At 40.9% G+C, this 26,518-nt stretch overlaps 2 protein-coding genes across 5 annotated transcripts in view; one reads left to right on the forward strand and one right to left on the reverse strand.

Annotated features, from left to right (window-relative positions):
- Nucleotides 1-11,161, forward strand: part of LOC106599029 (homer protein homolog 3) — a 29,334-nt gene extending 18,173 nt beyond the window's left edge. For 3 of the 4 annotated variants that reach the window (XM_014190079.2, XM_014190078.2, XM_014190081.2), the window contains 4 exons: nt 2,785-2,941; nt 9,458-9,565; nt 10,071-10,151; nt 10,276-11,161. In XM_014190079.2, the coding sequence (XP_014045554.1) occupies nt 2,785-2,941; nt 9,458-9,565; nt 10,071-10,151; nt 10,276-10,461 (532 nt within the window). In that variant the 3' untranslated portion in view covers nt 10,462-11,161. Of the gene's footprint in view, nt 1-2,784; nt 2,942-9,457; nt 9,601-10,070; nt 10,152-10,275 lie in introns of all 4 variants that reach the window. The other variant, XM_014190080.2, reaches the window with a different exon arrangement.
- Nucleotides 11,162-12,453: 1,292 nt separating this feature from the next.
- Nucleotides 12,454-15,901, reverse strand: LOC106599031 (ubiquitin-60S ribosomal protein L40). The gene is made up of 5 exons (XM_014190082.2): nt 15,765-15,901; nt 15,068-15,179; nt 14,805-14,891; nt 14,040-14,142; nt 12,454-12,602 (listed from the first exon to the last, which is right to left on the reverse strand). Exons 2-5 carry the CDS (start codon nt 15,168-15,170, stop codon nt 12,509-12,511), a joined length of 387 nt encoding a protein of 128 aa, XP_014045557.1. The 5' UTR covers nt 15,171-15,179; nt 15,765-15,901; the 3' UTR covers nt 12,454-12,508.
- Nucleotides 15,902-26,518: the final 10,617 nt, after the last annotated feature.

Consider the following 26,518-nt stretch of genomic DNA (forward strand, 5'->3'; position numbering starts at 1 on the left):
AGGTTGTAGTTATTATAGGAATTATAGGAATATTTCTCTCTATACGATTTGTATTTCATATACCTTTGACTATTGGATGTTCTTATAGGCACTTTAGTATTGCCAGTGTAACAGTATAGCTTCCGTCCCTCTCCTCGCTCCTACCTGGGCTCGAACCAGGAACACATCGACAACAGCCACCCTCGAAGCAGCATTACCCATGCAGAGCAAGGGGAACAACTACTCCAAGTCTCAGAGCGAGTGATGTTTGAAACGCTATTAGCGCGCACCCGCTAACTAGCTAGCCATTTCACATCGGTTACACCAGCCTAATCTTGGGAGTTGACAGGCTTGAAGTCATAAACAGGGCAATGCATTGCGAAGAGCTGCTGGCTAAAGGCACGAAAATGCTGTTCGAATGAATGCTCACGAGCGTACTGGTGCCTACCACCGCTCAGTCAGACTGCTCTATCAAATCATAGACTTAATTATAATATAATAAACACACAGAAATACGAGCCTTAGGTCATTAATACGGTCGAATCCGGAAACTATCATCTTGAAAACAAAACGTTTTTTTCTGTCAGTGAAATACGGAACCGGTCCGTATTTTATCTAACGGGTGGCATCCCTAAGTCTAAATATTCCTGTTACGTTGCACAACCTTCAATGGTATGTCATAATTACGTAAAATTCTGGCAAATTAGTTTGCAACGAGCCAGGCAATGAACACAAGAGCAGTGACACAATTTCATGTTAGCAGGCAATATTAACTAAATATGCAGGTTTAAAAATATATACTTGTGTATTGATTTTAAAGAAAGGCATTGATGTTTATGGTTAGGTACATTGGTGCAACGACAGTGCTTTTTTTCGCAAATGCGCTGGTTAAATCATCACCCGTTTGTCGAAGTAGGCTGTGATTCGATGAGTAAAGGCACCGCATCGATTATATGCAACGCAAGACACGTTAGATAAACTAGTAATATCATCAACCATGTGTAGTTAACTAGTGATTATGTTAAGATTGATAGTTTTTTATAAGATAAGTTTAATGCTAGCTAGCAACTTACCTTGGCTTCTTGCTGCCCTCACGTAACAGGTAGTCAGCCTGCCATGCATGCTCCTCGTGGAGTGCAATGTAAGGCAGGTGGTTAGAGTGTTGGACTAGTAACCAGAAGGTTGCAAAAACTAATCCCCGAATCCCCCCTGAACAAGGCAGTTAACCCCCGTTCCTAGGCTGTCATTGAAAATAAGAATGTGTTCTTAATCTGACTTGCCTAGTTAAATAAAGGTGTAAAAAAAATATATATATAAAAAAATCGGTGGCCAAAAATACCGATTACGATTGTTATGAAAACTTGAAATCGGCCCTAATTAATCGTCCATTCCGATTAATTGTTTGACCTCTAGCTTGGAGGGCACTATGGTGGCCCGTATTGGCGGCTCAATATTTTCCTTGAAGAGTGCGAAGATGGTGTTTAGCTTTTCCCGGGAGTGAGGCAGCGGTGTCTGCGACGTGGCTGACTTTCCCTTTATAATCATTGATTGTCTGGAGTCCCTACTACATACGTCTCGTGTTTGAGCCATTGAATTGGGACTCCACTTTGTCCCTGTACTATCGTTTTACTTCTCTGATTGCGTTACGGAGGGCATAGCTGGTCTGTTTGTACACGTTTCCAGTCACCTTGCCATGGTTAAATGCGGTTGTTCGCACTTTCATTTTAAGTTTCTGCCTATAGGAGGGGAGGAACAAAATGGAACCTTGATCTGATTTGGGGAAGGGAGGGCGGGGTGGGCCTTGTAGCTGTCCCAGAAGGGGGAGTAGTAATGTTCAAGAGTGCTCAATGCGTGATTAGCACATGAGATGTGTTGATAGAACTTCGGTAGCATTTTTCTCAGATTTCCTTTATTAAAGTCCCCAGGTACAATAAATACAGCCTCAGAATATGTGGTTTATAGTTTGCTCCTCTTCTCCGGTGATGTCATTCATGGAATTGCCTCGTGGGAGTTCAAACAAAGGATCCAATTTTGGAAAGTCAAATTTCTGGTCGAAATGCTGGTGAATGACCGCCAATCTAATATCCAAAAGTTACTTTCGGCTGTAGGTAATAATGTAAGAAATGTTCTGAGCAAATAATATAAGAAATAACACCAAAAAAATATATATACTGCAAAGTTGACTAGGAGCTAAGAACAGGGCGACCATGTCTGTCGGTGCCATCTTGCTTTAGTTATGATTGCCTGTTTTGATTAAGTTTTTCCCATTGAATAAACATGTTAAGGGAAACAGGGTCCAGACAAGAGAAAAGGGAGTGGGGCAAAGATAATGTGATGACTCACACACAGAGGGAGAAGGTTATCCACATGCATGTAAGTCACTATTGTAAAACACTGCTGTAAGTCGCTCTGGATAAGAGAGTCTGCTAAATGACTAAAATGTGAATATTAGCCTGCCATTCAGTCACCCATTCTACTCTGCTTTTCTCCCTGTTGTCCACTATCCTGTTATCCATTATCACTACACAAGGCTTATTCTATGGTTGCTATGGTGAGTTGCTATGATTGGATAACCTCAAGCTTTCTAATCGTAGAATAACATGGCATCTAAGAACATGGAACAGGAACATATTTAATGGACCAATTGCACAAATTATACCCCAGAGTTGAACAAGTACAGACACTCTTGATTGCCAGTCTTTATCATTAAGCCTCTCTCCAGCATGTAGTGAATGTCCTCTCATTCTTTTCCATTCCAGAGTGGCCAGGGAATGTTTGTCTGAGGTCTTTGCCAATGTCTTCCAGGTCTATCTGCGAGATGAACCTGGAGGCAGAGCTCTTCACCCTGCAGGACAGCAACTCCAAGCTGGTGTCAGCGTTACATGAGGCTAATAACAACGTGCAGCAGTGGAAGAAGCAGCTAGCTGCCTACCAGGAGGAGACGGAGAGGCTACGAGACCAGGTGAGTGTCGTCATCCCTTTACTTTCTTTAGCATAGAACTATGGACGCCATGTCAGATCTGTTTCCACAAATGTTGAGTGGACCAAATCTCAGTGTGGACCAAAGTGGAATGCTAGGTAAATGTTAAAGTTCGATGTATTTATGCAAGTACATGCAACCGCTCAAGAAAACAGAATTGTGAAAAATACATTTGTAGAAATGTAAAGATATGTTACATCCCTAGTTGTGCAATGGAAAGTACAATTAAAAGCATTACCATAGAGCACCATGAAGATTTGAAGTTATTTTCAACCTCTTGAGGAATAGACACGTGCCTGATACCTCGCCTCGCGTTACGTTCGCTCACTCCATCAATATCGGCACGCTGTGACCTGGAGGTCAGAGGTTGATAGTTAAGGTCACATCTTAATGCTGGTGCTGTAAAACGCTGCAGTCTGAGTGGAGAGAGAAGGTGACTGTAGCAGTAAAGTCTTGTTCAAACATGATCAGTTGATGAGTCACTGCCACTGATAATGACAGCTTTTGAAAGTCTCCGGCGTGCCAGTTTTCTGCCGGGGGAGGTCATGCAGGTTTTGATTGGGTCATCGTTTTCATGCAATGTTTTTTTTTTTGTCTTGTGAAAGTCTTTGGAGAAAAGTGGAAGGACACATCGGTTGGTAGTTCACTTTATCATCCTCTGACAACACTGTCCTTGTCAGGCTGCAGGCTTTTCCCCTGAAGCTTTATTCAAGGTGTGTCAGTTGGTTTGGATTACTGGGCAGTATAAACATGCTCTTTGCATGCTCTCGCTATCACATCTATTTCTCTAAGGCGTCATTAGTCTGAATGCAGAGAATGTCATCCATCTGTGTCTTGTAGTACACATGGAATCCCATTTACCGCCCATCCCTGAGATATACATGTGGTACATAGGACTACTAGACAAGTGGATGATGAGACATTCTCCATTGCGCCAATACTAAATGGGTCCAGTCAATTAAATGTTTTGTCTGTTTTTTACACTTCTATGTCATCAATATAATGTATTTTCAGGGTTGCTGGCTGATTAGAACTTATGGAATTTGCTGGCTCCGAGCCTTTTATTAAAAACCTTTGGATTCAAACACTTCAATGGTTTGAGTGGTCTGGGCTTATAATGTCTAGTCTAGCCCGATAAAATTGATCTCCACTATTATTCTATCATTTCATGCAATGTTTCTGTCGTTGTTTAACTGTACTGTGAATATATATCAGTCGTCCCAGAAGATTTTTATCCTCCGCGTCTTTACATTTACCTTCCTCTAAAAAGGCAAGCCATCCAGGGTTGGATAAAACCTACATTTACGAGTGATTCAACGATGAATCTTTCCTACAACCGACGAAGATGTAACATGCATTTACCAAAACACCATGCAGAGAGAACGGTCATTAAGTGTGTCACTGGAGCATGTGTCGATAGTGATTGGATCGAAAGAAAGGAAGGGCTGCGCTCAGATCAGCTTTCTCCATTCAAATCTTACCTTAACATTATAATTATTTCACAATACTGGCGATGGATCAGCTCTTACGAGCTCAAGTGCAACGTTAATAACAATGGTTTGGGAAACGTCAGAGATTTAACGATGCTACTATGAAGGTTGTAATTATGTTTTTGGGAAACTGGGCCCTGGTTTCCCAAAAGCTGCAAATATTGCCTACCCAATAAAAATGCACTAAATCACTGATTTGGCACATCATTGCGCACATTAGGCTAAACATCATGAAATACATTGAGACAAATTACAGACAGTAGCCTACAAGTAGCAAATATAACTTAATTGATTAGGCATATGATTGAAATAGGTTTATAGCCGACTGTTTATATCTCGGTTTTCATTTCAAGTATATTTTCATACATCGCTTATTTGTATCAATTGTACAGACATTGACAACTTTTATATTTGTAGCTGTAGTGGAAAAAGTACCCAATTGTCATACTTGAGTAAAAGTCAAGATACCGTAATAGAAAATGACTCAGGTAAAAGTGAAAGTCACCCAGTAAAAGATCACTTGAGTAAAACTATTTGGTTTTAAATATACTTAAGTATCAAAAGTAATAGTATGAATTATTTCAAATTACTTAAATTAACCAAACAGTTTTTTACATGTATTTTTATTTATTGATAGCCAGGGGGAAACTCCAACACTCAGACATAATTTACAAATGAAGCATTTGTGTTTAGTGAGTCCGCCAGATCAGAGGCAGAAGAGTTGACCAGGGTTGTTCTCTTGATTAGTGCGTGAATTGGACCAACTTCCTGTCCTGCTAAGCATTCAAAATGTAATGAGTACTTTCGGGTGTCAGGGAAAATGTATGGAGTAAAAAGTACATTCTTTTCTTTAGGAATGAAGTGAAATAAAAGTAGTCAATAATACAAATAATAAAGTACAGATTCCCCAGAAAACGACTTAAGTAGTACTTTAAAGTATTTTTACTTAAGTACTTTAATTACACCACTGGTTTGTAGTCAACTTTGTTCTGTAGTTATCAGCAATCACAGAGAAGGATAAACCATGTGATTATATGTTTAGTGTATAAAGTGATGCAGGAGGGCCGATACACATAGCTGTTCTATGAGTGGTCTGAGACAGGCGTTAGATTCAGTAGCTGTTCTATGAGTGGTCTGAGGCAGGCGTTAGATTCAGTAGCTGTTCTATGAGTGGTCTGAGACAGGCGTTAGATTCAGTAGCTGTTCTATGAGTGGTCTGAGGCAGGCGTTAGATTCAGTAGCTGTTCTATGAGTGGTCTGAGACAGGCGTTAGATTCAGTAGCTGTTCTATGAGTGGTCTGAGACAGGCGTTAGATTCAGTAGCTGTTCTATGAGTGGTCTGAGGCAGGCGTTAGATTCAGTAGCTGTTCTATGAGTGGTCTGAGGCAGGCGTTAGATTCAGTAGCTGTTCTAGGAGTGGTCTGAGACAGGCGTTAGATTCAGTAGCTGTTCTATGAGTGGTCTGAGGCAGGCGTTAGATTCAGTAGCTGTTCTATGAGTGGTCTGAGACAGGCGTTAGATTCAGTAGCTGTTCTATGAGTGGTCTGAGGCAGGCGTTAGATTCAGTAGCTGTTCTATGAGTGGTCTGAGACAGGCGTTAGATTCAGTAGCTGTTCTATGAGTGGTCTGAGACAGGCGTTAGATTCAGTAGCTGTTCTAGGAGTGGTCTGAGACAGGCGTTAGATTCAGTAGCTGTTCTATGAGTGGTCTGAGACAGGCGTTAGATTCAGTAGCTGTTCTAGGAGTGGTCTGAGACAGGCGTTAGATTCAGTAGCTGTTCTATGAGTGGTCTGAGGCAGGCGTTAGATTCAGTAGCTGTTCTATGAGTGGTCTGAGACAGGCGTTAGATTCAGTAGCTGTTCTATGAGTGGTCTGAGACAGGCGTTAGATTCAGTAGCTGTTCTACGAGTGGTCTGAGACAGGCGTTAGATTCAGTAGCTGTTCTAGGAGTGGTCTGAGACAGGCGTTAGATTCAGAGTGTTTAAGTGCAACGTTAATAACGGTGCTCCTACGAAGGTTCTAATGATGCCTTAAGATGCTTTTGGGAAACCGGGCCCTGGGCTGGTGGACCAAGTTCTCTCTTTCTCTCGATCTGAAGTGGGCGACCAAGTGGCTGAAAATGGTTCACATCTCTGAAAATGGTTCACATCTCCAGGGGGTGAAAGAGAGAGGGGTTTGTAGGACAGCGATATCCTACTTTCAATGCCCTAGTTAGGAGAAAAATGAAAAACAACCAGAGGAAGCTGGCAGCTACTGATTTAGTTCTCCCTTCCTACCACACACAGTTAAAAATAATCCAGCCTCTCTCAAGACCTTTTAAAGGTCTCCTTTTAGTTTTGCTCGTTTTTTACAGGCTGAGTTGACACAGCAGTGAGCTTTCAATTCTCGGTGACCTGATAATGGTGGTGTCTCGGTCCTTGGCTTGCGCATTGGAAGGCAGCAGCCTTGGCCACGGTAAAGGAGGATCAAGGGGAGGGTGTATGTTGTGTGTATTATTGAGACCTCAATGTCTGATAGGGAGACATTATGCCTTTATCATCCAATGACAGATATTTACTTTGTTATTTACTCTGTACTATAGTTTTGTTGCTTGGCAGTTGTGCATTGGGGGTTTTGTGTATTAATTCCTCACTGTTGTTATTTGTTTAGTTTATGTTTGTTTGGTTAGTAGGAGATACTGCTATTTTGCATATATAGGAACAGCATTCTCAGGGGCACTGCTGTTACTGAATTGGGTTGAAGCGGGATAAAAAGGTGGGAGTTGTGTATCATGCGGGAATGATCCAGGTTCCAAGATGGCAGGCTTCCTGACTGACGTTTCCTTAAATTTTATTTGACTTTTCAGTAATTTAGCGGACGCTCTTATCCAGGGCGACTTATAGTTAGTGCATTAATCTTAAGATAGCTAAGTGGGACAACCACATCACAGGCATAGAAAGTACCATTTTCCTCAATAACGTAGCTATCAGTAGAGTCAGAGCGGGGGGGGTTTTCTTTATTTAGAAAATGTTCTACATTGTAGAATAATACTGAACACATCAAAATTATGAAATAGTACATATGGAATCATGTAGTAACCCCAAAAAATCTTCAAAGTAGCCACCCTTTGCCTTGATGACAGCTTTGCACACTCTTGGCATTCTCTCAACCAGCTTCATGAGGAATGCTTTTCCAACAGTTATCACATAGTACAATACTGGTAGAATTGACATCTCCATTAAGGATTTAAAATGTTAATTTATATATGTAGCTTTTATGTTGCTTTTGATTGTTTCCTCGTGTCATATTTAATTTAAAAAAAAAGAAATGCTGAGCACTTGTTGGCTGCTTTTCCTCTGATGCAGCACTCCACCACTCTCCTTGGTCAAATAGCCCTTACACAGCCTGGAGGTGTGTTGGGTCATTGTTCTGTTGAAAAACATATGATAGTCCCACTGATCGCAAACCAGATGTGATGGCGTATCGCTGCAGAATCCTGTTGTAGCCATGCTGGTTAAGTGTGCCTTGAATTCTAAATAAATCACAGACAGTGTCACCAGCAAAGCACCATCACACCTCCTCCTCCATGCTTGACGGTGGGAACCACACATGCAGAGATAATCTGTTCACCTACTCTGCGTCTCAAAGACACAGCGTTTGGAACCAAAAATCTCAAATTTGCACTCATCAGACCAAAGGACAGATTTCCACCAGTCTAATGTCCATTGCTCGTGTTTCTTGGCCCAAGCAAGTCTCTTCTTATTGGTGTCCTCTAGTAGTGGTTTCTTTGCAGCAATTCGACCATGAAGGCCTGATTCACAGTCTTCTCTGAACAGTTGATGTTGAGATGTGTCTGTTACTTGAACTCTGTGAAGCATTTATTTGGGCTGCAATCTGAGGTGCAGTTAACGCTAATGAACTTATCCTCTGCAGCAGAGGTAACTCTGGGTCTTCCTTTCCTGTGGCGGTCCTCATGAGAGCCAGATTCACCATAACGCTTGATGGTTTTTGCGACTGCACTTGAAGAAACTTTCCAAGTTATTGAAATTTTCTGGATTGACTGACCCTCATTTCTTAAAGTCACGATGGACTGTCATTTCTCTTTGCTTATTTGAGTTGTTCTTGCCTTAATGTGGACATTTACCAAATAGGGTAATCTTCTGTATACCACCCTACCTTGTCACAAAACAACAGATTGGCTTAAATTCATTAAAAAGGAAAGAAATTCCACAAATTAACAAGACACACCTGTTAATTGAAATGCATTCCAGGTGACTACCTCATGAAGCTGGTTGAGAGAATGCCAAGAGTGTCCAAAGCTGTCATCAAGGCAAAGGGTGGCTGCTTTGAAGAATCTCAAATATAAAATTATATTTTGATTTGTTTAACACTTTTTTGGTTACTACATAATTCCAAATGTATTATTTCATAGTTCTGATGCTTTCACTATTATTCTACAATGTACTAGAAAATAGTAAAAAATAAAGAAAAACCCTATAATGATTAGGTGTGTCTAAACTTTTGACTGGTACTGTATATACACAAGGGATTTTGAGTTTCCTTTACCTGGAGTGTGGTACTGCTACATGCTGATATTATATATGACATGTATTATTATTTATTGAAAAAAAAATTTTTGGGGGGGGCAGGACAGAGAAGAGCTTGGACTCCCGTAGGGGTGGGTGGCCAAGTGACCTAAAGTGGCATAACAGGTGACATGAGAGAACTTGGGAAGGTTGAAAACCAGGCGGGCTGCTGCGTTCTGGATAAGTTGCAGGGATTTGATGGCAAAAGCAGGGAGCCCAGCCAACAGCGAGTTGCAGTAGTCCAGCCAACAGCGAGTTGCAGTAGTCCAGCCAACAGCGAGTTGCAGTAGTCCAGCCAACAGCGAGTTGCAGTAGTCCAGCAAACAGCGAGTTGCAGTAGTCGTTTTGCAGGAAAGCGTTTTGCAGCAGGCAAACGTTTTGCAACATAATCGGCGTGATGAATACACCCCTGGTCTTGACTGAAATGTATTGTCTGTTGGCAGGTGGCTGATCTGGAAGCACATGGCAGCCACGGTCCTAGTGACATGCTAAAGGACGAGCTGACTCGGTCTCTGGAGGAACTGGAGGCCCTGCTCAAGGCTAAAGACGAGGTCAGAGGGCAAGAGACATACAGGGGAAACGAGAGGTATTGTAGGTACATCTCAGAGGAGGCTGGTGGGAGGAGCTATATGAAGATGGGCTCATTGTAATGGCTGGAATGGAATTAAGGGAACGTCAAACACAAACATATAGAAACCACATTTGACTCTGTTCCATTAATTCCATCCCAGTCATTACAATGAGCCTGTCCTAGCTCCTCCCACCAGCCTCCTCTGGTACAGCTGTTTGCCCTTTGCAACTTATGCATAAGATGAGGGTAGGGGGAGCCGTTTCTAGTTCGGACCAAGATCAAAAGTAGCTGGGGTTGAAATGGAATTGTATGCAATTATAGATGGAGAACAGTCTTATCACAAAGATAGAATAACCAGGAAACTGATCTCAAATCAGTTGTGGTCTTTAAACAGAATAAATAAAGGCTGATGTGAAAACCTGTAACTTCCTTTGTTTTGTGTTGCTGAAAGGTCCTAATGTGTGATTGATGTTTTTTTATCCCAGGAAATCCACATTCTGCAGAACAAGAAATCAGAATACCATGAGATGGAGCAGGAGAGAGAAGAAGCCATACATAGATTACAGGTAGAACTGCACGCTGAAGAAGAATTTGCTGAAACCTTGCAGGAACAAGCAGCAAGTAGGATGCACTAAGGGTGAATTAAGACAGGTGAAATTGTCTTCCCTTTTCCCCCCTGTGGTCCTTCAGGAGATGGAGATGCGTAACCTGGAGCTGGAGCGGCGGGTGCAGAATGCCGAGCAGAACCTGGCCGCCTCCCTTGAGGAGCGGGACCGCACAGAGAGTGAGGTGCAGAGGGCCATCGAGATTCTGGACGTCAAGCTCTTTGACCTGAACGACCTCCGGCAGAGCCTGGTCAAGCTGATTGACAAATGATGCCAAAGAGGAAGGGTCTGTTGGGGACGGCCAATGCAAAGAGAGGAAAAAGAGAAGGAGCTGGTACTCTCCTGCTATAAAGCACAACACCGCTTCTGCTGTGGGAAGATTGCTGCATCGCTGTACTGTACTTTCCAGCTTGTTAAGCAATATGTTGTGGTGTTACCTAGGCAGTGTTTCCCAACCCAGGTCCTCCATTGTACATTTTTATTGTAACCTGGACAAGCACACCTGATTCAACTTGTCAACTAATCATCAAGCCCTCACTGAGTTGAATGAGGTGTTTGTCAAGGCCTACAACGAAAACGGTGTACTGTTGGGGGTACTGGAGAACCGGGGTTGGGAAACACTGACCAAGGTGGTGTATCTGCTGTGTCCGGTGTTGTGCTGCGTTTCATGTTGCTTTCTTAAGCAACATTCAAGGCAATAGTCTTAAGTGCTAGGCTGTTTATTTGCGATTAGGAATATTGTCAAGAATGAGAACAATGACATTAGGTGCTTGTAGATTTTGAATTCAACTGATTTTATACAAATTTGGTAATATAATGGTATAATGAGCAATGTGGATTATCTATTTTAATTTTCCAGTGAGAGGAGTTGATTTATTTTGGGGGGGAGAGATCTCAGTGCAACCATGTATTTGGAAAGGAGCATTACATGACGCAGATGGAGAATAAAAAAATGTGGCTGACAGAATTTACATCAAATTATCATACAACTCAAGATAATTGGTATTCAATAACAAGAAAGTAAAGAATTAGCCTTATCAAAATATTCTGTTTTTTATACATCTGAGCAAAGTTGGTGTCACAGAGACCAAAAGATATGCCTCTGCAATAATCTTGGGACATCAATATGATTAGCGTAGTTAGGGCTCGATTCAATCCGTAACACTGAAGATCTGCGCTGTAGCGCGACTGAAAAGTACTTTTCCTTTCAATTTCTATTGCGCTTGTAGCGCAGGTCTTCAGCACTACAGATTGTTAGTCTTTAACCTGTGATATGTTAACCACTCATGTCTGCTAATTGTATACTTAAAAAAAACAATGCATGTGAAGTGCTCTGAGCGATAAACAATCTGTAAAGAAACATGTTTATTGACAGAAACGTCAGATGTGTCCAGGTTACGGGTACCAGTTGTAAATATATAAAACTTTATTGGTACTATGGCATGCTGGTAGTGTGATATATGAGGCATGGGAGGGTAACTTGCATACATGCGAATATGTTCCAACCATCTAAGAACTAAAAGGCACCAAAGAGAGTTGAGTTCTCAAAGTAAGAGCTTTCAAAAGCTTGACTCAACAGATTCTCATTTGTGTTCATAGAATATTAAATTGAAGCTAGATTAGTCCTGATAATTAGGTAGATGATTTAGATGAGCGATAAGATTTAAGACATTTAAGAGCTTGCTCTTGCAATAAGTCAATGTTAAATTAAGACTTCTCAAAGAGCCATTGTCTCTAGCCAGATTGTCTAATAATTGATATAAAATAATCAGTTCAATCCGTAGCGCTGGATGTCGGCGCAATCGGAAATGACCTTTAAAATGTAAATCATGAATGCTAAAGCGCTACGGATTGAACTGAGCTCTTCATTCATGAGGTTTACGTAAATATAACTATCTTTGAGACTTGAATGAATGCATTTGATCAGCTCTTATTTCCCTCCAGCATATGTAATCATTAAGAGCAGTAGAAGGGGATTGATGTTCAGCTTATAGGAGACAACGCTATAGGCCTTGTAAGTGGTTGTATGTATTTGCATTTACTGTAAAAAAAAAACATTATCCGTGATGAAATTGCAAGTTTCATTGCACAAATGATATTTAGATTAAGGCACTCAAGTGAAGTGGAGCAAAATGTTATTATTTTTCCTGAGCCTTGTTCAAAAGAAACTGTCTAAAAAATAAAAGGGCATAGAATAATGTGATCAAAACTGCCTTGTGCTTTGTAGTAAGTCATGGTTTGTGACAGCAAGAATGAGCCTTCCCCTTTTCCATTTTATTTTATTGAAAACCTTGACAAAAGATTGAAAGGATGCAAGTTTACTTCAGCTTCTTCTTGGGGCGCAGGTTGCTGGTGTGCCCACACTTCTTTTTGCGGCAGTTGACTGCACGGGGGTGAAGACGTGCATAGCATCTGTAATACAGAGAGTGCACCAACATCATTAAGTCCACAGACATGGGTCAGTAGATGGCTGTAATTCTACACTGAACAAAAATAAAACGCAACATGTAAAGTGTTGATCCCATGTTTCATGAGCTGAAATAAAAAGAAATCCCAGAAATGTTTCATATTCACCAAAAACGTTAAAATTGTGCACAAATTTGTTTACATCCCCGTTAGTGAGCATTTCTCCTTTGCCAAGATTATCCATTCACCTGACAAGTGTGACATATCAAGAAGCCGATTAAACAGCATGATCATTACACAGGTGCACCTTGTGCTATAACATGACACTAAAATGTGCAGTTGTCACACCAGAGCTGTTGCCAGAAAATGTAATGTTCAATTCTCTACCATAAGCCACTCCAAACGTTGTTTTAGATCATTTGGCAGGCCTTACAACTGCAGACCACGTGTAACCATGGCAGCCCAGGACCTCCACATCCAGCTTCTTCACCTGCGGGATCATCTGAGACCAGCCACCCTGACAGCACAACCGAAGAATTTCTGCACAAACTGCCAGAAACCGTGTCAGGGAAGCTCATCTGCGTGCTTGTAGTTCTCACCAGGGTCTTGACCTGACTGCAGTTCGGCGTCGTAGCCAACTTCAGTGGGCAAATGCTCACCTTCGATGGCCACTGGCATGCTGGCTGAATCCCGGTTTTAACTGTACCGGGCAGACGGCGTGTGTGAGAGAGTTGCTGATGTTAACGTTGTGAACAGAGTGACCAATGGTGGCGGTGGGGTTATAGTATGGGCAGACATAAGCTATGGACAACGAACACAACTGCATTTTACCTATGGCAATTTGAATGCACAGAGATACCGTGACAAGATCCTGAGGCCCATTGTCGTGCCATTCATCCACAGCAATCACCTCATGTTTCAGCATGACTATGCTCTGCCCCATGTCGCAAGGATCTGTACACAATTCCTGGAAGCTGAAAAAGTCCCAGTTCTTCCATGGCCTGCATACTCACCAGACATGTCACCCATTGAGCATGTTTGGGATGCTCTGGATCGATGTGTACGACAGCGTGTTCCAGTTCCCGCTAATATACAGCAACTACACACAGCCATTGAAGAGGAGTGAGACAACATTCCTCATGCCACAATCAACAGCCTGATCAACTCTATGCGAAGGAGATATGTTGCGTGGTAAATGGTGGTCACATCAGATACTGACTGCTATTCTGATTCACACCCTTACCTTCTTTTCCTGGTATTGTGACCAACGGATGCAGTATTCCCAGTCATGTGAAATCCATAAATTAGAGCCTAATTTATTTATTTCAGTTGACTGAATTCCTTACATGAACTGCAACTTAGTCAAATCTTTGAAATTGTTGCATGCTGTGTTTATATTTTTGTTCAGTGTATTTTGTCTTCAGTTAATGAAAGCAGACATACTTGCGGCAGATCATTTTGTCACAGTTGTATTTCTGTGCCAGCTGTCTCAGGGAAGGCTCGATGATACCTCCTCTCAGACGCAGGACGAGATGAAGAGTGGACTCTGGGAAGCAAAGTAGTGAGACATTAACAAATGACACGTCAACAAGATTACACAGTATCATTTATTTAATTGTATTCATTTAGCCAGGATAGTCCACTAACACATGCCACTGTTTTCCTAGGTAGTATCACAAATTGTATTTCTAAGAGTTGAACATTTGCACTGACATTTTTATAAACATTTGTATTTTTGTTAGGGCCTTATATAAACGTTTTTTGTTTGTTGGGGCCTTATATATTTTAGTTTTTTATATAAACTTTATTATTATTTTTGTTTAGGGCCAGGGCCATTAACTGCTAATATGTGATGCATGACTATTACAGCATGCATAATATTTCACATTTTAGTCATTTAGCTGACGCTCTTATCCAGAGCGATTCACAGGAGCCATTAGGGTTAAGTGCCTTGCTCAAGGGCACATCAGCAGATTTTCCACCTAGTCATCTTGGGGATTTTGAACCAACAACCTTTTATTTACTGGTTCAATGCTCTTAACCGCTAGGCTACCTGCCACCCCCCAGACAGACTGCTCAGATGTTCCCATGGACTAAGATGTGATATAAGCCTCAATGCCATGACAGATTAGTGTGAACACTGAAGACTTGTCTGTCATTGTCTGAACAAACAGTATTATCTCCATCATTGGATTAGTCAAGAAGTACCTTTCTGAATGTTGTAGTCTGACAATGTGCGGCCATCCTCCAACTGTTTGCCAGCGAAGATGAGTCGCTGTTGGTCAGGAGGAATACCTGAAAGGGAAGGCAGCAAACTAAGTAGGTTTGCCATCAAACCATCCACATCACACCAACTGGAGTAGTTGCCCATTTACACATATCTTGTGTCGATGTTCGGTTCTCAGGTGGAAGGTAAACTAATCCTAGATCAGTGCCCAGCAACTTTTACTGTTGCTGAGATTGAGTGTTACCTTCTTTGTCTTGAATCTTGGCCTTCACATTCTCGATGGTGTCACTGGGTTCCACCTCAAGGGTGATGGTTTTACCCGTCAACGTTTTCACAAAGATCTGCATCTTTGTTGGCTGTAGAAACAAGGCGGGTAAACATTATAGGCCAGTTTTCTGGACACAGATTGAGCGTGGTCCTGGAGTGAAAATCTTGCTCAACCGAGAATATTTTACTAGTTAATTTAAAAATCAGCAGGCTACTAAATGACTAGTGTCCTACAACTAGCACGTTAGTTGAATACCGTTAATAAAACTGGCAATGCTTGTACGTTGTGGGCTGTTTAGTAAGTTAATGATGTCTGAATAAAGTTACAGTCAATTATTTCACCAGTCACTTGTCATCTGACAATTACAGTACTGGATAACATGTTTGTAATGCTTTAGCTACACACTAGTAATATGGCTGTAGCTAACGTTATGTGTTTAGCTAACCCATTTGGAAGTGGCACATGGCACACAGGGCCACGGTTGTTAGCAAGCTAACGTTAGCTACCGTCTGTCACACAACTAGCTAGCTATTAGTCCCGTTTCTCACACACTGATGAACAGTCAGTCCTCAATTAATGTCACATATCTAGACATAAAACACTCGCTGATAGTCAAACCTCAAAATATATCCATAATCTTGAAGATACGCTTAGCTGGTTAAACAACACTCACCGCCAGACAACTGCTTCTGGAGAACAGGAAGGGAGGAACTTAAATGGTTTTCATCACTCTACCTTCGGCTGAGGGTTGCCAGGTCCAGTTAAAATTTCTAGCCCTGACCTCTGAAAACCCGCTCACAAGGCAGACAACTAGGTCTTTAATGTTTTGGGGGTTTTTTGCAGCAAGAGAGGAGTCGCCACATTTATCCACGAAACCCTTAGTCTATAAAGTATCGAGCGAATTAAGAAGGAATATCGACGTCATTTTTAACGACATAGGCTAGGAAGCAAAATTCGGTTTTCCATCAATATAATAATTCTTGCAAGTTTAAGAATATGTCACAAGAGAAAAGATTATTAAACTCTCCAGATCAATTGAACTTATTTTGACAGCTATGATTAAGTAATACGGCCCAAGGAGGCGTGGTATATGGCCAATATACCACAGCCAAGGGCTATTCTTAGGACATAGCCCTTAACTGTGGTATATTGGTCATATACCACAAACCCCTGAGGTGCCTTATTGCTATTATAAACTGATTAACAACCTAATTATATTAGCAAAAAGTATTTTTTGATAATTCCCGTGATACACAGTCACCTATACCACGGTTTTAAACCAATCAGCATTCAGGGCTCAAACCACCCTGTTTATAATTGGAAATAAATCCTGCTTGCACATGTGCATAACTATAGATAAATCCAACAGGAGAGTTTGAGTGATAAAAGTTGGACAGAGGATCTCAAAATCTCTGTGCAAGAAACACTTGGACGAACTTCCAAAAACGAATGTTGCACTAATTTCTGGAAATTGTGCTGTTATTATACTGAGGCAGAGATTGTCGAGCGTAGGTCTTTCTGAGCATGCAGTTGCATGGTTTGCTAACTATCTGTCTGATAGAACTCAGTGCACTCAATTTGATGGGCTCATGTCTGTTAAATTGTATGTCTGTAATGGTGTGGCCCAGTGCTCTGTACTTGGTCCCTTCTTATTCACTATTTCTAGAAATAATTTAGACAAAAATGTGCAAAATGCACAACTTCACTTTTATGCTGATGATACTGTTATTTATTGTTGTGCCTTGTCTCTCACAAAAGCTTTCCAGAACTTGCAAATTGCTTTTTATACTGTTCAACACACCTTGTGTCAATTGAAGCTTATCCTCAATACTGACAAAACTAAACTAATGGTGTTTTCTAAAGCAATAAAAAGACCTCTGAACCTTTCACCTATTACTACCTGTCAGGGCAATGATATTGAGACTGTAACCTCATATAAATATCTTGTAATTTTAATTGATGACAGCTTCTTTTAAATGACAAAAAAATTGAAGCTGAAGTTGGGATTTTATTTTAGGAATAAGGCCTGTTTTTCTATTGAAGCCAGAAGGAGGTTAGTATCAGCTACATTTATGCCTTCACTAGACTATGGGGATATTTTATATATGAATGCTACCACTCAGTGTTTGAGATCAATTGACACCCTTTACCATGGAGCAGAGATTTATTTTAAACTGCGAAACCCTTACGCACCACTGCACTTTATATACAATGGTTGGCTGGCCTTCTCTAGTCTATTTGAACAGTGAGAGACAGAATAACAACAACAAAAATCCAGAAAAACGCATGTCAAAAATGTTAGAAATTTATTTGCATTTTAATGAGGGAAATAAATATTTGACCCCCTCTCAATCAGAAAGATTTCTGGCTCCCAGGTGTCTTTTATACAGGTAACGAGCTGAGATTAGGAGCACACTCTTAAAGGGAGAGCTCCTAGTCTCAGCTTGTTACCTGTATAAAAGACACCTGTCCACAGAAGCAATCAATCAATCAGATTCCAAACTCTCCACCATGGCCAAGACCAAAGAGCTCTCCAAGGATGTCGGGGACAAGATTGTAGACCTACACAAGGCTGGAATGGGCTACAAGACCATCGCCAAGCAGCTTGGTGAGAAGGTGACAACAGTTGGTGCGATTATTCGCAAATAGAAGAAACACAAAAGAACTGTCAATCTCCCTCGGCCTGGGGCGCCATGCAAGATCTCACCTCGTGGAGTTGCAATGATCATGAGAACGGTGAGGTCTCAGCCCAGAACTACACGAGAGGATCTTGTCAATGATCTCAAGGCAGCTGGGACCATAATCACCAAGAAAACAATTGGTAACACACTACGCCGTGAAGGACTGAAATCCTGCAGCGCCCGCAAGGTCCCCCTGCTCAAGAAAGCACATATACATGCCCGTCTGAAGTTTGCCAATGAACATCTGAATGATTCAGAGGACAACTGGGTGATAGTGTTGTGGTCAGATGAGACCAAAATTGAGCTCTTTGGCATCAACTCAACTCTCCGTGTTTGGAGGAGGAGGAATGCTGCCTATGACCCCAAGAACACCATCCCCACCGTCAAACATGGAGGGTGAAACATTATGCTTTGGGGGTGTTTTTCTGCTAAGGGGACAGGACAACTTCACCGCATCAAAGGGACGATGGACGGGGCCATGTACCGTCAAATCTTGGGTGAGAACCTCCTTCCCTCAGCCAGGGCATTGAAAATGGGTCGAGGATGGGTGTTCCAGCATGACAATGACCCAAAACACACGGCCAAGGCAACAAACATTTACATTTACATTTTAGTCATTTAGCAGACGCTCTTATCCAGAGCGACTTACAAATTGGAAGTGACACTTGTAAATGCCAGGGAGTGGCTCAAGAAGAAGCATATTAAGGTCCTGGAGTGGCCTAGCCAGTCTCCAGACCTTAATCCCATAGAAAATCTGTGGAGGGAGCTGAAGGTTCGAGATGCCAAACATCAGCCTCGAAACCTTAATGACTTGGAGAAGATCTGCAAAGAGGAGTGGGCCAAAATCCCTCCTGAGATGTGTGCAAACCTGGTGGCCAACTACAAGAAACGTCTGACCTCTGTGATTGCCAACAAGGGTTTTGCCACCAAGTACTAAGCCATGTTTTGCAGAGGGGTCAAATACTTATTTCCCTCATTAAAATGCAAATCAATTTATAACATTTTTGACATGCGATTTTTTTGTTGTTATTCTGTCTCCCACTGTTCAAATAAACCTACCATTAAAATTATAGACTGATCATTTCTTTGTCAGTGGGCAAACGTACAAAATCAGCAGGGGATCAAATACTTTTTCCCCTCACCATATGTGGAGAATGATATATTTGCGATAGAGCTGTGACCATGATCACAATTGATAACTTCCAATTTAATTAACTAAACATGGCCATTAACAATTGCATAATAACAAGGCTACAACAATCTGAGTTATAAGCTATTTATTAAACACGTTTGCCAGCTCCAGGTAGGGTACACAAGTGGCCAATATATGTTTTCATTTAGCTAGGCAAGTCAGTTAAGAACAAATTATTATTTGCAATGATGGCCTACGCCGGCCAAACCTGGACGATGCTGGGTCAATTGTGCGCCGCCATATGGGACCAATCAATGCCAGATGTGATACAGCCTGGATTGAACCAGGGACTGTAGTAACGCCTCTTGCACTGAGATGCAGTGCCATAGGCCGCTGCGCCACTCGGGAGCCCTGTCGTCATTTCAACATATGTATTATATCAAATGGTAGGCTATACAGTAGCCTACAATGGCATACAAAGTAATAAATAGCCTGCCTACTTGATGGCCAAAAATTAAAATGTAGTCTTATCATTCTCCACATTTAATGTCATTTTTATTGTGAACTCCGAAAAACAGAAGCACGCGAGGGAGTTCCATAACTTCCATTTAAAGTTTCAACTCGCACAGCGCTCCAGACCCTGGAACTGAGCATGAGTAAAACCCTTCGCTTGATATGGTTAACCATGAGAAAAGTCGACATTTCAATACAGTTTACTCACCTCTGATCGAATGTATCTAAAGCGTTCTAGTGCGCCTAAAGTTGTTTTCCAATGCGTTGTCGCCGTTATATCAGTTCTAGCGCGTTAATATGCTTTATGGAAAAAATGTCTCCATAATGACCAATCTAAATAGCATACCTACAACTGGTAAAACTGCTTCTCGTTCTCCGTGACTTATCCTGCAGCACACTCTCAGTGCTCTCAATGCACACACAGCCCTCTGGCCCTCCCCCAATTCAATTCAATTCAAATAAAATGGATTTATTGACATGGGAAACATATGTTTACATTGCCTAAGCAAGTGAAATAGATAATAAACAAAAGTAAATTAAACAATAAAAAAGAAACAGTAAACATTACACTCACAAAAGTTCAGTCACTCACTCAATCAGTAGCAGGTCACAGTGGGAAAAAATATATATTAAGAAAAATGCCATGGCGGCCGCGGTGCAATTTAGAAGTTCACCAAAAACGCGCCACCCACGGCCAATACATTTTCACCCGCGAACATCGTTTTCAATGTAGCCCAATTTTGGGAAAAGCACGACCATGGCAAACCTGCTGGGCTCCCAAACTACACGTCGTGCATCACGTTATCGCCATGTACTGGTCTGGAGGCTTCTTGGCGGAGTTGGCGCGTTGACCACCAGAAAAAAACGATTTATTTAATAGCTACCTCTCCTGCGGTAAACACGGATAGGATTGCAAGTCATGCCATGCAAGAGGAAGATAATTGCCTACATCAGTTTACAAATGCCCTCCCGGACTTTGTTTAAAAAAAAATCTGTGTTGTTTTTGGAAAGCAATCCTGCAAGTAGATGTCATATGTGTTGCAATGTCTCCCCTTTGCGGTTTCCGTAAAATTGACACTCACCAACAACATATCGATAGAGGACCACGGTATGATTCATGATACCCATAAAAACTGGTGGTCAAACAAAAATGGTTCCAGTCGTTTTTCCACCATTCGTTTTTCCCATAGGGGATATTAGAAAACACTTACAATAAGGGCTGTGTTTCATGTAGGCTTACCCTGGTGTGACATTTTGATAACTGTGTAAATCTCTCTAGGACAAGGTTAAGTTTATCAAAATGAAACGCTAATTAGCTGCTAATGTGGCTATCATAAAGAACTACAATGCCGTGATGATCTGGACTAGACTGCCGAATTGAGGCAAAGGTAAGAATCTCTGGATTAGCTAAATTAAAAAATGCTAGATACCGGTGTGCCATTACTCAAACATGTTCACTGGGTGAAAGTAAACAAAATTAGAGTAATCTTGATTTCAATGAAAGGGTGCAGTTTTGCTGTGTACAATCAGATTGCTCCTCTGTGTGAGTTGAATTGGTAACACTTTATTTGGTTAGTCCATCTGTAGATGCTTAGTAACATTTCAACTATCTACTGACGCTGGCCCTAACCTTAATCCTTATCCTAACCCTTAATTTAACCATACTAATTATTCTAAACCTAATGCTAACCCTAAACTTAGCAAGCAGTTGCTTATCAACAGATGGTTTGTTGATAGTATGACCATCTCCAGAGCATCTACTATCAGGACTATCCAAATAAAGTTTGACTGAATCTTCCCCTTTTTAAAATCACTGACACACATTCCTTTGTTCATTACAATTTTTTAAATAACCATTTATCCAGGGCAACCCATAGTAGTGAGTGCATACACTTTCATACTGGTCCCTCATGGGAATCAAACCCACAACCCTGGCATTTACAAGTGCCATGCTCTACCAACTGAGCCATACAAGACCACAGCCAAAGTATTGTTGCAAACCCACATTAAGGTATCCAAGATAGAGTCCATACTGTCATTTAAAAAAAGTTACCTGTCAAATACATAGCTGAGGGCAATGAACCCCAAAGCCAGAGGCAAGGCAAACAGCAGGTCACAGGGTCGCGGATACTCCTCCATCTGCTCCATGTCTCTCCAGGTGATCCCAGGAGGCAGCCAGTACTCATGCTTCCACAGATCAGGCAAGAGATCCATTCTGGATGGAGACAGGAAGAGGGATAAGTGGCTTAATGATATATAATTGATTACTGCTGAATGAGTTGGAGCAGAATAAACTTCAGTATCCCAGGGCCATTTTGTTTGTGTATGTGTGTGTGTGTGTGTGTGTGTGTGTGTGTGTGTGTGTGTGTGTGTGTGTGTGTGTGTGAGTGCGTGCGTGCATGCATTCATTCATGGCTTTGTGATTATTTTAAGCTATGCAAGAATTTTGCTTGATGCTCAGTACTTTGACATTTAATCAAATACTGAATCATGTGACTATGCTATGGTTTGCAGGGGTCATTGATTGAACAATTAAAACCCCATCAGTACTACTGAAAAGTTAACTTCAGGCTACAGTTTGACATCATTTTAAAAAGAAATCATGTGATCATGAGACGCAATCATTTTTGTTAAAACAAACGTGATTAACAAGATCAATCCATGTTGTTATTATAGTAGAGTCAAATATGCAACTGTATCTGTCCTGGTTGGCCTATATGAAAGATATATTATTAATGTCTGTTACATTTGTTGACGGGTGATTCTATGAATAACTATATTTATATTGAGAACTAATATTTCAGGTGAAAAGAGTTGCAACAAGAACAGTTATTATGACGACCTACCTGTCAGGGATTCGATGCAGTAATTGAGGATTGCGTTGAGAAAGAGGACGACGAATCACCGATTAATCAACATAACTGGACGTTTTTCCTCTCTGGTGATCAATAGCAGATTCACAACTGTGCTGTGAACGTTTGATTCCACTGATGCCCAAGCGGCAACAAAAGGGGGTGTGTTCAGTTAATGCAGCCTACTTAGGAATGAGGACAAGAGGGTAAAAAGGGGAAGAAAACAGTAATGGTTGTAAGAACTCTTAATCAGCGAGGAAAAATGAGTCTATCTACCAGTAATTGCAAAACGTGAATGAAATTTGCAATAATAGAATATTGATTGTTATTGGGTTATCCACAACAACTTGTTTGAGGATAACACTGTCCAACCTTGAAACCAGGCCAAAGGTTATGTCAAGTGGGCCGGCGCTAGCCTTTTGTAGTATGGTTTTTGTAGTATGGTCGAATACCCACCAGGCTCGCAGGGCCAGCGCTAGCCTTTTGAGGGCCCTAAGCGAGATTTGGTTGCCCGTCCCCCCCCCGTTCCCACTCTTAGCAGCAGAGAGAACATTTTAAATGTTAAAGTTTACATTTCCTGCAATTCTACACATTTTGCCATGGGAAATAGAGAACATTTTGCAGTTTAAGCAAGCTTCCTGCAATTGTGTTTTTTTTACCATGGGGCAGAGAGAACTTTAGCAATTTTGTAACAAATGTCATGCAATTCCAATTATTTTGCCAATACTTATGCCATATTAATGATATCTGATTTAATTATTTTTTTGTCGGGGCCCCCTAGTGGCTGGGGGCCCTAAGTGATCGCTTATGCCTGGAGCCGGCCCTGACTACTTGACCACTGTGTGACACAGAGTTACATTTTTTAGTGCCTGAATGAAGTTAATTTGTATTTTTTGTGAGGAATGCAATAACGTTTTTCTGTTACTGTTCCTGAATAGTATGCCATCAACATGAACTTTATCCTGTCACTGTTCCTGAATAGTATGTCATCAACATATATTTAAATGAAGCCTAAGGTATTTGTTGTGAGGTCACATGTTTAGAGATCTAATTTGAGAAGCAGGGACCATAGCTCTCCGTCTCCAAACATCATACAAGAAACATTTCTAAATTGTACTAAAATTCTACAAATGTAAGGCAGGTTTTATTTGACCTATATTTTTATTTTACCTTTATTTTAACAGGGAGTCCCACTGAAACCAAAGCCTCTTTCACAAGAGAGCCCTGCATACACACCATTTACAAAATGCAATACAATACAAATAAAAAAAATTTACAAACGCACTCAACAATCACATTCCTCAGCACAGAAGTCCTCAATTAACAGGTTCATTGGAATCCCTCTAATGATAATAAAAATCTATTCAAAAGACAGCCTTTCTCAACAGTCATTTTTCAAACATGGCACTCACAGTCACAACCACTTTGTTTTTAAGTTTCAAGTTTTATTGTCACGTGCACAAGTACAGTGAAATGCATTTCTTGCAAGCTCTTTCCCAACAATGCAGTAACCAATATCGGTAGTACTATTTATACTTAAAAAAAAGTAAAGTAGAACAAAAACACACAAGAAATATACATTTGTAGATTACTCTAAATTCCCTAGGGCTGCAAAATGTGTCCCTTCTTCACCATGAGGTTTTACTGGAATAGTGACGCTTGCTTACCTTTACTTTGAAGATGTCTAAAGATTGAAGAGGTCCAAAGAAGCCAAACCAACCTGAAATATAGGCCTATGTTTGTTTGCCCACTCTTTGTGAGTACTCATGTACATCAACAGTCGAGGAACATAAAGTTGTGTCGAGTACACTGCCACCCACCCTCCAACACTACTGTCTGTTAACAGCCATACGGACCAGTAAGATGGAGAGGCTGGTGTGATAAGGATCTGGAAGACTGTCTCCAGATGTAATACACACACGTACACATGGCTTTTGATATGTGGTAGTGGAGTAGGGGCTTGAGGACACACACTTAGTGTGTTGTGAATTATGTTGTAAATGTATTGTAATGTTTTAAAAACTGTATAACTGCCTTAATTTTGCTGGAACTCAGGAAGATTGGCTGCTGCAATGGGGATCCATAATAAATATAAATAACTATTGTTAAGCAGATTCCACATTCTCTCACATTCCCTTTTCTTATGCATGCACCTGTACATCTGATCCATGACTATGACAGTGGGCAGGCAAGAGGATTCAGATCTAAAGGTGAAAACATGTGGAGCAAATGGTCTTGTATACCCCTTTATACGGATACCTGTATTTTGGTTACATGGTCTGTGAAAATGCAAGAATCATGACTAAGTCTTAAGGTGGCTTTTCATTTTGTCACGACTTCCGCCGAAGTCGGCCCCTCTCCTTGTTCGGGCGGCGTTCGGCGGTCGACGTCACCGGCTTTCTAGTCACCACCGATCCATGTTTCCCTTTTCATTTTGTTTTGTCTTGATTATACACACCTGTTTTCAATTCCCTTATTATGTTCCTTATTTTACCCTCTGGCTTACCTTTCTGTTTTGTCCGTGATTGTTCTTTGTCAGTGGTTGTTGGAGGTGTTTCTCCTAACTCTGTTGTTTAGCTGTTGGAGATTTTTGATTGTGTTTTTGAGTAAACAAGACTGTTTTGCACTGAAACCTGTGTCCTGCGCCTGACTCCGCTACGTCTCCAAACCAAAAGCGTTACACATTTACCCAATTTTTTTGTTTGTTTTACCCCTTACCCCTTTCAGATATACCAAAAAGCTGGTCTAAAAAAGCAGGCATGGTAAATTAGTGGAATGTTGGTCTGTGTATGAAAGGCATATCAGAGTTGATGTATGAATTAAGCATTGACATGCACTCAGAACATCCAATTTCGTTGTTTCTCTTTGAACAATTGTAATTTTGAGAGTGAAAAACAAAACAAATCTAAAACCAGGAAAAATAACAACTGAGAAAAGAGAATATGGGAAACAATAAAACAGTATTCTGGGGGGGAAAAATCACAGATGTATAGGGCCCCCCTTAGAGTAGTTTATTAACCATTCTTTTGCAAGGTATATTGACAGAAAACATAGTGCACTACTTTCTCTTGTACACTAAGGACCCAAGGAGGAGTTGCAGGGGAGAAGAGAAGAATGTGCATATTTGAAAACTAGAAAAAAATGAGTAGTTCACAACATGTTTCTTTGCTTTTAAATAGCTCTCATGCTACAAAAGGTTGGTGCCCCCTGAACTAGTGGCTCTCAGTATTCCATTGTGTGGGTGTTACTCAGCCCTTATGTCACCAACTGCTGTTAATAAGGATCTGACTCTTTTTTTCTCTCGATTTTTGCCTAAAATGACATAACCAAATCTAACTACCTGTAGCTCAGGACCTGAAGCAAGGATATGCATAATCTTCATACCATTTGAATGGAAACACTTTGAAGTTTGTGGGAAATGTGAAATTAATGTAGGAGAATATAATACATAAGATCTGGTAAAATATATATTTTTAAAGTTTTTCCATCATCTTTGAAATGCAAGAGAAAGGCCAATATATGACTTAAGAATCTAGGCACAATTTAGATTTTGACCACTAAATGGCAACAGTGTATGTGTAAAGTTTTAGACTGATCCAATGAACCATTGCATTTATGTTCAAAATGTTGTATCAAGACTGCCCAAATGTGCATTTTCAAGTTCATAACTGTGCATTCTCCTCAAACAATAGCATGGTATTCTTTCACTATAATAACTACTGTAAATTGGACAATGCAGTTAGATTAACAAGAATTTATGCTTTCTGCCCATATCAGATATGTCTGTCCTGGGACATTTTCTTGCTACTTACAACCTCATGCTAATCACATTAGGGCATGCTAGCTCAACCGTCCCGTGGGCAGGACACCGATCCCGTAGAGGTTTAAATCACATCCGAAGATACATTTTTTTAGGTCCGGAAGAAAACGAACAAATGTAGATTTCTTTGTGTAATTCCCCTTTAATTGCGCATCTGGCCTTTAATTGTGCACCTATTGAGTGAGGAATGTGCCGGTCTAATGATGGTACTGTCTGCTGCTGCACATTTCATGGCAAAGTTAGAAAACAACAAATAATAGATACAAATTATATACTTATAATATACTTCTGCCAGGTAAGACTACTTTGCAGTTAAAATTTAATTGAGAAGGTTTTAGGGAAAGTATTTCTGTCAACCCACGACAGTTATCACATCAACATCAACACGAAGTGATAGACAAACACGCGCACCACACAGACAGGCAGAAG

This window comes from Salmo salar, chromosome ssa03, assembly GCF_905237065.1.
Source record: "Salmo salar chromosome ssa03, Ssal_v3.1, whole genome shotgun sequence".
Taxonomy (NCBI): Eukaryota; Metazoa; Chordata; class Actinopteri; order Salmoniformes; family Salmonidae; genus Salmo; species Salmo salar.